General features: G+C 37.9%; 1 protein-coding gene across 1 annotated transcript in view; it reads left to right on the forward strand.

The window, feature by feature from the left end:
- Positions 1 to 9,409, forward strand: part of epas1a (endothelial PAS domain protein 1a) — a 28,999-nt gene extending 19,590 nt beyond the window's left edge. Inside the window, exons 8-16 of the mRNA XM_017702943.2 lie at positions 2,225 to 2,372; positions 3,541 to 3,749; positions 4,560 to 4,726; positions 4,826 to 4,939; positions 5,543 to 5,916; positions 6,020 to 6,146; positions 6,235 to 6,349; positions 6,466 to 6,627; positions 7,331 to 9,409. Coding sequence (XP_017558432.1) covers positions 2,225 to 2,372; positions 3,541 to 3,749; positions 4,560 to 4,726; positions 4,826 to 4,939; positions 5,543 to 5,916; positions 6,020 to 6,146; positions 6,235 to 6,349; positions 6,466 to 6,627; positions 7,331 to 7,482 — 1,568 coding nt within the window. The 3' untranslated portion in view covers positions 7,483 to 9,409. The remainder of the gene's footprint in view (positions 1 to 2,224; positions 2,373 to 3,540; positions 3,750 to 4,559; positions 4,727 to 4,825; positions 4,940 to 5,542; positions 5,917 to 6,019; positions 6,147 to 6,234; positions 6,350 to 6,465; positions 6,628 to 7,330) is intronic.
- Positions 9,410 to 12,331: the final 2,922 nt, after the last annotated feature.

Consider the following 12,331-nt stretch of genomic DNA (forward strand, 5'->3'; position numbering starts at 1 on the left):
GCTCTGTGCTGTTCAGCTATCATGTGACTGAGTGACGTTTTTGATAGAAGTCATTCTAAGCCAGAGTAGGACTGTTCTCTGGATGCTCATTCTGGATTTTGCTTTGTAAGACCTGATCTGCACTTCTGCTCAACTTTGACCTGTCCTCATGCTGTGTTCCAGAAACCTTTAAGCCTTTTAGTGCTTCACAATGTTTTTTAATAAATCACAAGGTTCTTGTGCCTCTCTTTCTTGCTAGCGAATGTGGCATCAAATGACCGCTGCCCTGTCTGCATGCACTGTTAGGCATGACACTGACCCACATCAGTACCTTGCAAAGTCTAACTTCTCTGCCTACACATGGGACATGCACAATTAACTATAGAAACTACAGCAGCACTTTCCTTTCAGTACTTCACATCAAGTGATTTGTCCAGTGACAAGTCACTGTATATGATCACTCCTAGATTAATTAATGTCATTTAATCTTGTGGACCAAAGAAGTGAAGAAGGCCAATATAAGTCTTGCACTTCAGAAAAAAATCAATAAAAGGCACATCCAAAACATTAGACCTGCCAGAATTGTTAAGATGCAAGAACTCCCTGGTGAGATTACTGAGGTCCTGGTGGATCTCAGCAGATGGTAGTAGATGATCAAAGAATACTTTCAGTAATAAAGAAAAACTACCATATGTAGAAGAATTAATCACTATAGGGACACAGGGTTAATTACAAGCTCCAAGTCACTGCCAGGTTGCAGTTTCCTAAAAGTTCTGTGACAAGCTTTAGTGGACAGATGACATGAAGGTTAACGTATGCCAGAGTAATGAAGAGAGGAAAGTAAAGAAAAAGAACTGCTCATGATCCTCATCTATAAAACATGATGGAGGTAGTGTCGTTGAGTCTATCTTTGAGACTGGCTCACTTGTCTTCATAATGTTACCCTGTAGTAGGATGATGGATTTAAGGTGTACAGAAGCATTTCAGCTGAGCAGCTTCTCTTCAGAAATCTCATTCATTTTTCCAGTAGGACATTGAATAAGAACATTCTACAAATGCAATTATGAAGCCTTTTATTATGCCCAAAAAGTGGAAGATTCTTCTCTGCCTAAGCCAGTCTCCCAACCTGAACCCAGCTGCCCACTGCTTTTATTTACAGTAAACAAAGGCTGAGGACAAAAAGCACCCCAAAGCAAGCCAGACCTGAAATGCATTACAGGCCTGGCAAAGCAGATACCTTATAATTTAATCATACTGACAAGCCACAGATTATAAGCAGTTATGCAGAAGATGACCCAAGTACTAAACCTCTTTGTTTTGTTCTTTGTTTTAAACATTTTTTAAGATTATGTTTATTATGTATGTAATAGTCCAGTTATATTTTGTGCACTGAATTTAAGGGGATTGTGTATAAAAGGGCAAAATAAATACCTTTTGAATTAAATCAGATGTTCTGTATTTTAGTCTTTATTTTATTGAATTTCTGTGTGCTTGAGTACAGAACCAAAGTAGTTCAAGTTGTAACTTTAACAACTTTACTCTTTACTCCTGAATGCTGAAGCTTTACTAGTGCATTTTCAGATCTCTCAATGCATTGTCATTGTTTCAGGATGAGCTGAGCCTGGGTCATGGAAATGGCCTGACTCTTGCTATCTGGGTCCTGTGACCGCATCACTAATAGCTCAGTCTCTGTCAGTGTTCTGAGGTTTGTTAAGCCAAGTCAGGCTGACTGATTAGCAGGGGATTGTCTGCTAATAAGACTTTGAAGTGAACAGTATTATAAAGAGCTCATGTTAGTCAGTTAAAAGGAAATTGCTTTCTCAGCTCTTGAATGCAGTTGACACACAGACTGCGAGTAATGTTGTTCAAGCATATTATTGTGTGTGTGTGTGGGGGGGGGCGTTTAAAGCTTTTTAGCTTTGCTAAATTCTATGATAACGCTTTGTATCTGTCTGTGAAGACAGATGTAAGGGGACAGTTTCACAGTGAATTGATTTGCAGCACTTTTATGTGCTGAATAGATCCCAAGTGTCTAATCTGTTCACCATATGCATGTGACCACTAGGTTCTTGGAGAATTTGTAAATGAAAAACGTGCCTCTTTGTCAGAGCAAATAACAAAATTAAATATTAACAGCTCGTATCAAATGCCTTCAAAGCTACATAAAAGAGGACAACATTGATACATTTCATTTGCACACGTAATGTTATTGACAACCGTGTTAATAGTACTATTGTGTGTGCAGTGTGTGCTAAGGGCCAGGCTGTGAGCGGGCAGTATCGGATGTTGGCAAAGCATGGGGGTTACGTGTGGGTGGAGACGCAGGGCACAGTTATCTACAACAGCCGCAACTCCCAGCCACAGTGCATTGTGTGCATCAACTATGTCCTCAGGTAAGCCTTAAGTGCAATATAAGTGCCCATATTAGTATCATTTAAGTATAGAGGTAAGCAATGTGTAGATATGTTATTGCAGTAAATTACATTACAATGTGCTTTTCTGAGTTCCTCATGGCAGAGATTGATGGATCCATTCTAGCAAGCCTGTAAACATCACCATACACAATGTGAGATAATGCATTATATGGGTGGTAATATAACTAGGTTGTGGGTTAGCAGACTGTTGCTGCAGTTGCTGCTACGAAGCAAACCTCCCTATCCACCTTCATTCTCAATGAAGCTCATGTCAGCTTCTTTTTCACCAGCTTCTTGTTCAGTTTTTCCCATTCCACCTTAAATGGTGCAGTAGTTGCATTAAGGACAGATGTGGGACTAACATGCATGTGTGGCTAGACCAGCTATGAAAACAAAACAAAAAAAACAGAAGCTGCGGTTTATAACATGTACAGCAGGGGCACAACTCCATTCTCTGCTCAGGATGCCATTTATCGACAATATCTTTCAATAGAAAATATTAATTGTATTAGTGTTTAAAATGTCTCATGAAGAACCTTTTAATATACTCTCAAAACAACAAAAACAACCTTTCACATTTCATATGGACTCCAATAAATCCAATTCAGAAAGACAACTTGTACCCAATACGTAATGAACCATGCATTTGGGCCATGTCCAAAATAAGCTTAAAAAAGCACATTGTGACATCATGTATCCACCCCTAATGCATCGGAACTGTACAAACTGCACAGTAAAAACTACTTCATGGGATTTCATCTCTTGTGCCATTATATTATTGTATTATTTTTTTTCCCCTATCCTGTTGCCTCTTAGTTTATTTTTGCAAATATTGAATAAATAAATCGCTGTACTCCGTTTTTCATAGGCTATATTAAATGTGGCACTGTTTTGCTGGTCCATTTTGTCCATTCCAACTTCAAGCCTCAGAAAAAATGCAATATGGTGCCACATATTGTTTATCATGAAAATATATTGTGCTGTTATATTTGTGCCGTATTTCCCAAACTTTCTTACATACAACATAATTAGATGGAACTTTAGAGCTGTTCGCTTTTGGCATAGTGCAGTACAAAGAGTAATAACTATCATCACCTGCTTGGATCAGCACCACCTTGAATATGGCCCTGTCTTTACTGTATTTCAGTGAAATCGAAGAGAAGTCTGTTGTCTTCTCCATGGACCAGACAGAGGCGCTGTTCAAGCCCCATGATATGCTGAGCACAAGTGAACTCTTCCAGGCTGGCACAGTTTCTGATCCAGCCAGCATGCTCTTTACCAAGTTCAAGGAGGAGCCTGAGGAACTAGCCCAGCTTGCGCCCACACCAGGAGACACCATCATTGCCCTGGACTTTGGTCAGAATGCTACCCGTCATTACTTCTATCCCCACAACAACTTCAGTCTGTACTCCAACCCATCCTTCGAGGGCATGTCTACACCTCTCCTGCATGCATGAACTTCTATTAATATTCTTAGTCTTCCTCTAGATCTCTACCTCGGAATCACAACACACACACATGCAGTGCCCTGGTCCTATGCTTTGCAATAAGCAGCCTTTGTATAGTAGCTTGGTTGTAGCTTGGCTCTGCAGCAGGGTATGCATTATACAATAAATCTGCTCTAAAGCAAAATGGGCTTTATTTCACGCAGCATGGACACTGTTGTGGCACTTATCAATGTTGGAAAAAAATGTTCTTTTTTAAATAAACAGGTATTTTTTAATCATTGTTATTGTTTTCCTGGGTTGCATGATTGAGTTTTCTGTCACTGTGTGGGGTACTGTCGGTGTTGGGTTGTAATGGGTATGCTTATTCACCTGTTTTCTCAATGTGTTTCTCACTGTGGCATGCAATATAAGCATACTAATGATTGCTCTTGTCTGTTTTAGATCAAACCTTGGGAGTATTTGGGGTCACTTTTAACAAACGGCCTTCCCCTTCTTATACTCATTTTCACAACTCTTCAACACAATCATAGTATATAGTGTATAGAGTGGGTTTTTAACATTAACAGCTATTATAATGATAGCTTATGCTATAGTGCTGAAGATACTAGATGTAACTGTGTGTCTGATCGTCTTGGTCACTAAAGAAGTGCATCATTAGATCTAGGATTTAAAAGAGACATCAGTGGTCTCATCTGATATTTATGCTCTTCATTCGTAGGAAAGCCACAGTTTGAAGAACCATCCATCTTCTACAGGTCCCCTAGTCAGGTTGCAATCAGTAAGCTGTGGAAACTTGATTCTCCAGCATCCAGCTCTGACAGTGGCCTGGCCAAATCTCTGTCCAGCTCCACGCTTAGCCTGAGCAACTGCAGCAGCTGCTCCACAGTATGTTCACTTTTTCTCTTTGCATATTAGAATACACAACTCTGACACATTTCTAGATTTTGTATTCTTATAATTGTCTTGTGCACTTATGTTCTGCAGCCTAACAGTCCAGGAAGAGATTGTTATGGCATTGGGGATAATGACCTGAATGTAGAGCTGACAGAAAGGCTGTTTGCACAGGACACTGAGCTGAACAGTCCCACTGACACCCAGGTAAGTACATTACATGTTACAGCTCAGAGGTTTAGGCATGCTAGTTAAAGGGTAAGCCTATATTCTTTATGCTTATAACTACATGATTTGTATATTATTTATGTCATAGTGGTTACAGAATAATTCCTCATAGTTACTGAGGTCTGATTAATAATGGAATAATAGGTCTGCAGTTTAAGGGACTGAAGGGGTCCTTTATAACATCTTATTTACGTACCAAAAATGGTCGTAATTAATGTTACACTCTGCATCCCTTAAAATGAAATGGTCTGTCTTTGTTACTGACCCTTCAAGACTGATCTATGTAAATCTGATGTGTTCCTGACATATGTTCCGACTGGCTACCCTGTATACTCTGTTTGGACTACAACATTGTTTATAACTTCAATAAAAATGGACGTGGCTAAATTTCTGTAGACTAAATAGGTGAATATTTGTAAATTAGTTGGTTTTCATGGCATCACAAACAATACATTTTCTGTTTACTTTGCATAGTACATACTGGTATGGTTTGAAACTAACCATGTTTGTATACTACATTTAACTTTTATTTAAAGTAAATTGAGGAAAGTTCTGTCTTTTTTTCTTTTTCTCCCCCTACAGTTTGACTTGAATGATCTGGATCTAGAAACACTGGCACCGTACATCCCCATGGACGGTGAGGACTTCCAGCTGAATCCCATTAGTCAGGAGGAGCCTTTATCTGAGCCAGGCCCAAGTCTGTACAACACGCCCCAGCATAATTTTAGCTCTGTCACTAGCCTCTTCCAGCCCTTGGGCCCCTTCACCTCTGAAAGCAAGAGCTGTCCCAACTCCTACTCAGAAACAGAGCTCATGCCCCCTTACCAGACCCCGGCCAGCATCTCACTCTCTAGAGGGGGCAGGAAGAACCTGCAGTGGCCCCCAGACTCACCATTACAGTATGGAGCTTCTGAGATGAATGGACAGAATCTGACTTGTGCACAACCACTTCAAAGGTAATAGACAGTTTGCTCAAATACTTGCTAGTTTTAGCGCATTAAACTGTTTTAATGTACATTATCAGCACATTCACACAAATGGTGATTGTTTTTATTACAGAATTTTCAAGAACTTTGTTCAGCCATGTGATGACACAAACCTTGGTCAGATTCCACTGGCCACCAACTTCAAACGCAAAAGGCAGACACAGTTCAGTTCGTCATGCTCCTTCTCAAATGTTTCTCAGGTAAGGTTCATGAAGATCCACTATACAGTCTGTTTAATCATATGTATCAAAATGTTTTTGGAAGTAATTTCTGTGTGATTGTTTTCAGGAGGAGATTACTCGCAGTGAGTCCATGAAAGACATGTGGAAGCGCATGAAGACAGTGAACAATGGTAATTGTGCCTTTGCTGCCAGAACGCCCATTAACCCAGGAGTTCTTGAAGGTATGTTAAGGGTTACTTACTTTTGCTAAATAATTAATTGTCTTTCATAGATAATTATGTCTCTATCTCTTTCTGTCTGTTGTTGCTTCTCACACTGCATAATTTCCTTCTTGCAGACAATTTTTCAGCCAGACAAACAGGTGTGGGTTCTCCGCTTAGTCACAGTCAGCCTCCTCCAGAGCAGCGGAGCTCTACAGAGCGCAAACAGCCTTTCACTGAGCATTTCTGTCCTCCTGAATACAATCAATACAACATGCTGCCTTCTACCAAACTCACAGGTCAGTCCTTCATACATCAAAGTGCATTTTCCGATAGATGAATGTGTGAAAACTTGATCAAGGTAAAATTGATCCCAAAGGAAATTACAGCAGCAGCAATAAAACTGTACTGATCGCAAACATATATTAGGAGAGGCGATAAAATTTACAGAATTTACTCTGAGACGCATGAATGTGTTTAAACATGAATGTGAAAAAATTACAAAAAAGCTTTACTAACACTTTACTACACTCTGCTATATACTAGTGACATAACCATGCCATACAGTGTCATGACACATGCAGTAATATTACAGTATCATGGCACCAGTAATCGTCAAGACAGAGAACATAATCATTGAGTCATGATGATTAACTAGAGAAGGCAGCAAGTAACTTTCAAAACACCAGATATGATGACAGTTGACAGTTACCAGTGATGACAGAACAGAATAACAGAACAAAATCTATTGTGCCAACTCGTGACAGCACATAACATCTACCATGACATGTTTGTGTCAATGTTATGCAGCAGCAGCATTAAAAAATGTTATTAGAGCTTCTATAGGGAACTACAAGTGGTGCTTCTGTTGGATCATCCATATTTTCCTCAAATTTACATGCAGAAAGTCAAGGTTTATTTATATAGCGCTATAGGAGACCTAATGTTTTATTCCACTCAAGAGCTGTTCTCATCACACCTATTACATGTTGTTGCTCTCAGGCATGACAAGTCGACTCCTGGCTCCATCCTTTGAGTCCTTCTGCCTGACGGAGCTGACGCAGTATGACTGTGATGTGAATGTTCCACTGCAAGGAAACCTTCACCTGCTGCAGGGCAGAGACCTGCTCAAAGCTCTGGACCAGGCCACATAGTCAGAGCTACTACAGTAACCCAGCAATGCTGCCTAAAGTCTCTGTGCCTAAATACAGCATACCACTCTCTGAACAGTTGCCTTTCACACTACACATTTATTTACAGTTTCAGAATCTCTACATGACAGAACCCATAACTCAGAGACAGCAGTTTCAACCTCCATGCATCAATGCTTGCTTCCATACCAGACAGATAAAATGTGTATTATATTTTTATCTAAGAGTCGTTACTTGTTTTTTAGGTGTTTAGATAATATATCTAAGCACCTTATTCTGTGGCTTTTACTGATGTCTCTCTCTGTTGCATATTATGCTCATGTTCATTCATACTGGACTAAGTATGAATTGTCAAAGGCGCTTTACTGACAAATGGACAGATTTACCAGCTGTTTTTCTGGTGCAGTTTTCCAAGTGAGATTGAATGAATTGCATCAGCAAAAACGTGGTAAGGTCAGATAATGAAAGCACGTTTTCTCTGTAAACTTAATTTGGACAGTTTGTATCTATATTTCATGCTTTCTCAATCTCTCCTAACATTCCCCAATCAATTACCCTGACAATGATGCTGTACATGGCATAGCTTTCCTCCACATCCAGTGAAGCACTTTATTTAAAAAGAGCATCTAAAGGACCCATATAAGAGCGATTCCATGTTTTCTGTAGACCAAATATGAGAGAAAGCAATATTACTTTTGACCCCAAAGTGGTGTGATTTCCTTGCATCTTCTCACCTACAACCATACTTACACCTGTACCAACTGATTCCAGGTGGTTTTGCTCACAGTAATGGCAAAACTGTTAACTCAAAAGTTATGTTTTCTCATAAAAACATGGTCAGAGTTTGTATTTGGTGTTCATCAATGAGCTTGGTACTTTTGTCTACCCAGCAGTAGACACAGAGTGTAATCAGTAGCTTACATTTTTCTGTTTTTGGCATTCTTAATATTGTTTAAAGAGAAATGTTTAACTGATTGTATTATATTTTTTGCTGATGTGTATGGCATCCATCTGATACTATGAATCTCCTATATCTTTCGTTAGAGAGTATGTGAAATTTGTATCTAATGTTATAGGTGCTTTTTAAAGGAAAGATGATTTATAAGTGTGCATAAAGTAACAATAATAGTTTTCAGCTATTCCATTGTCACTATGTAGCAGTTCGGAAATATTCAAGGCACATCATTCATAAAAGAAAGTAACTCAAACTGTATTTAACATAGTGTTGCATTGAATGGATTCATGCAGCTTAAAGATGAACCAACATACTTGTTCTGTATTTATTTGTTCTGGTAATCCTGTGTTGTTTCTGGGATTAATTTCCTTTAATTGCTATAGTTGAAATCAGATTTCTGTTGACTTTCAGATTTCTTTCTTTATACTGTCCATAAAGCCCTTCATACCCATATGGAAACTGTCATGTGGAAGACACGCACATACACATTGTAACTGCCAAGTATAAAGAAAGTAATTACAGAATGGCTTCTATTTTCATCAGCTCTTGTAGATGGCTAGCTACCAGTGACTGCAAGGGTCTATATGTGGGCTGTGCTGTATTGCTTGTATGGTAGTTAGACTAGTGGTATGAGAGCACTACCTACTCAGTCAGCCCACTGGTGCAGCTCTCAGCACACACACACTCACTGTCAACAGACGTAGAAAAACGCTATGTATATCCTCCCTTCGAATGTGAAAGCTATTTTTAAATTTACATGCATAATGACTGTGTAAACTGTTGATGGAGCCAATATTTAATTTAAAATATGCCAGTAATGCAGCCTCTACAGCTACCTTTTAAGTTGTTTTTTCTTTTTCTTGAGGGGAGGGCATACATAATCTAATGACTGTACTGACTACAACCTGACTGCCTTTAAATGTTGTCTTTATGTAAAAGTGATGTTGGATAAAAGTACTTTTATGTTTATAAAAATTGCAGGAACTCGAGGTTTCTTTGAGATCAAAGAGTTTTCCTACAATGACTTGACTCATATAGACTGAAACTAGTGCAATGAAACTAGGACAATAGCCTACATAATGTATCCAAGCTCAGTTGACTTTTTAAAATGAACTAGTCAGCAGCCTAGAGCCTGACTTTATGTAACTTGAGTCATAAAGTTGTGAGCCTTTTTGGTTAGGCTTTGCAAAACATGTAACCACAAACCTTTCCATTGTTGGAATCTCCTGTAAACTTAAATGTGTTTCAAGGTTTTATGGCCACAAAGAAAGGTGCATTAATTCTGTCAAAATATACGTACACACACGCACACACATGCACACCCATGCACGCACACACACACACACACACGCACACACACATACATACATACATACATATACATACATACATACATACACACACACACACACACACACACACACACACACACACACACACACACACATATACATATATATATATATATATATATATATATATATATATATATATATATATATATATATATATATATATATATATCCATTCATCCATCCATTTTCTAAGCCGCTTCTTCATCAGGGTCGCGGGGTGTGTGTATATATATATATATATATATATATAAAATGTGTGTGTGTGTGTGTGTGTGTGTGTGTGTGTATAGAGTTTTTTTTTTGTTTTGTTTTACTTTTACTGACAAGATCAGCAGTATTCTGATGAGGGTTTATTTTTTTTCCTGTGAAATGTGTGCCTTAATCAGCTTTTTAAAGCCTTTTATTCACATTTGCTGATTCTTTGCAAATGTTTAATGCATATATATATATATATTATATTATATTATATATATATATATATATATATATATATATATATATATATATATATATATATATATAGATGTAGATGTGTGTATATATATATATATATATATATATATATATATATATATATATATATATATAAGATATGGCTTGTTGACTTACTGTAGTTTATTGGAACTTGTATGGGAACCAGATATAAGATTGTATAAATGATTATTAAAGCATATTATTTTAAAAAAAGTATTTGTTACTTATTTGAACTATAATGCCAGTGTCTTCATTGGTTAAAAAAGAAACTGTTGAGGAGCTGACATCTTAATCACAAGAACATTCCGATCTCTGCATCCCCCGAGAGAGTGCAACTGTAACTACAAACAAATGATTAGTGCCAAGAAACACAAATGATCACATGAAAATAGGCATTTTACAATAAACATGAAAATATTTCATTTTTAAGTGCTTTCACTGATGGGAGAGAAGTTGGACATAATCATAAAAACTGAAGGACAATTGAAAACATACAGCACTCAACTGTTCACACTGCAAAGAGGAAAACACAAATCAAGTGGCCTGGAATGAAATGTCCATGTGATCCTCATTTATGAATTGATGGTGATACGCTCTGAATATGTTGACAAATCTGATTACACTTTTTTCCTTTTTCATGTACATGGAATTACATAGAAAGCCAGACGACCTATAAACCATTATGACCAAATTCGCCAAACATTAATCAACTCTAAGCCATTATAACCACATCCGGCAAACCATGCTCAACCCTAAACAGCTATAACCAAATCTGCCAAAATTTGCTCTGCCCTGAGCAATAATAACAAAATCAATCAAACCTTACTCTACCATAAGAAATAACAGCCAAATTGGCTAAATGTTACTGTACCCTAAGCAATGATAATCAAATCTGCCAAGCTAAAATAATCTAAAATAATCAAAACCAAATCAACAAAAGTGTACTCTAAGCCATGCTAACAATAAATCAGCCAAATCTTATTCTACCCAGAGCAATAATAACCAAATTAGCCAACCATTTCCCTAAACAATAACACATTAACCCCTTTAAATGGCCAGGACCCACCAGTAGGTCCAAAGTGTTACTAGACAATTATATAACCTAAAAGTAACTCCAGTTACTTAGTGACTAAATAAGAAACCTTAGAAAGTAACAAGCCTGAGATTTTAAGGGGTTAACCAAACTTCACTCTACTGTAGTCATAAGCATAATATTGATGCTAAGACCCTGTCTATCACCATCACAGACTCTTCAGTCTGGCAATGAGTAGAACAGGAAGCCTAGAATTGAATTATTGCCTGTGGAATAGATATATTGTATCTTGCAAGATAAGTTGGTGCAACAATCTGCTCTTCTGAAATAACAACTGAGAGAATAAGAGGCAGTATTCACTGCGAAAGATTATATAAAGGTTCATATGGAGGGTGGGAGTGACAGAGAGAGAGAGAGATGAGAGTAAGAAATGGAATGGAAATCACTCTACAATGCAAAATCTTATCATATGAAAAGTAAGGGCATGGAGGAAGCTGTAACAATATGATTTTGGCTAAGCAATGTGACCAATTTTGTTCAGTGTTGCCATTACAAAGCTAGTGTATATCCACCAATTGTTCCTTTGTAGCAACTGGAAGTTCATAACCTAAATCATAATCTGATACTACAGTTCAGCTTCTCACCATTTGGAGGTCAAATTGTGCAGCCAAGTAAATCCACTGTGCAAATCACTTCCACAAAGAAATGCTACTAGATTAAACTTTAAGTTATACAGGCAAGTGGATTAGAAAACCATCCAGCAACTCCTCATCAGTTATTATCTTTCTAAATTAGCTTATTTTTGATTGGGCATTCTTTTGTAGTATCTGGAGTATTAGCATTGGCCTCGATTTCTGATTGGTGGTACTTTAAGCTCAGTAAACAGAGCCGTTCTTTCTCACGAAAGCTGTGGACCACAGCCAAGCAGCCCTATTCTCAGTGGAGCACACAGACTTCTTCAAGAGCCTCCTTTAATGTACAGGGTCTCTGTGGCAGAGCACCATTTTCCATGGCTAAAGGGAACATGAAAATGAC

Source organism: Pygocentrus nattereri, chromosome 13 (genome assembly GCF_015220715.1).
Source record: "Pygocentrus nattereri isolate fPygNat1 chromosome 13, fPygNat1.pri, whole genome shotgun sequence".
Taxonomy (NCBI): domain Eukaryota; kingdom Metazoa; phylum Chordata; class Actinopteri; order Characiformes; family Serrasalmidae; genus Pygocentrus; species Pygocentrus nattereri.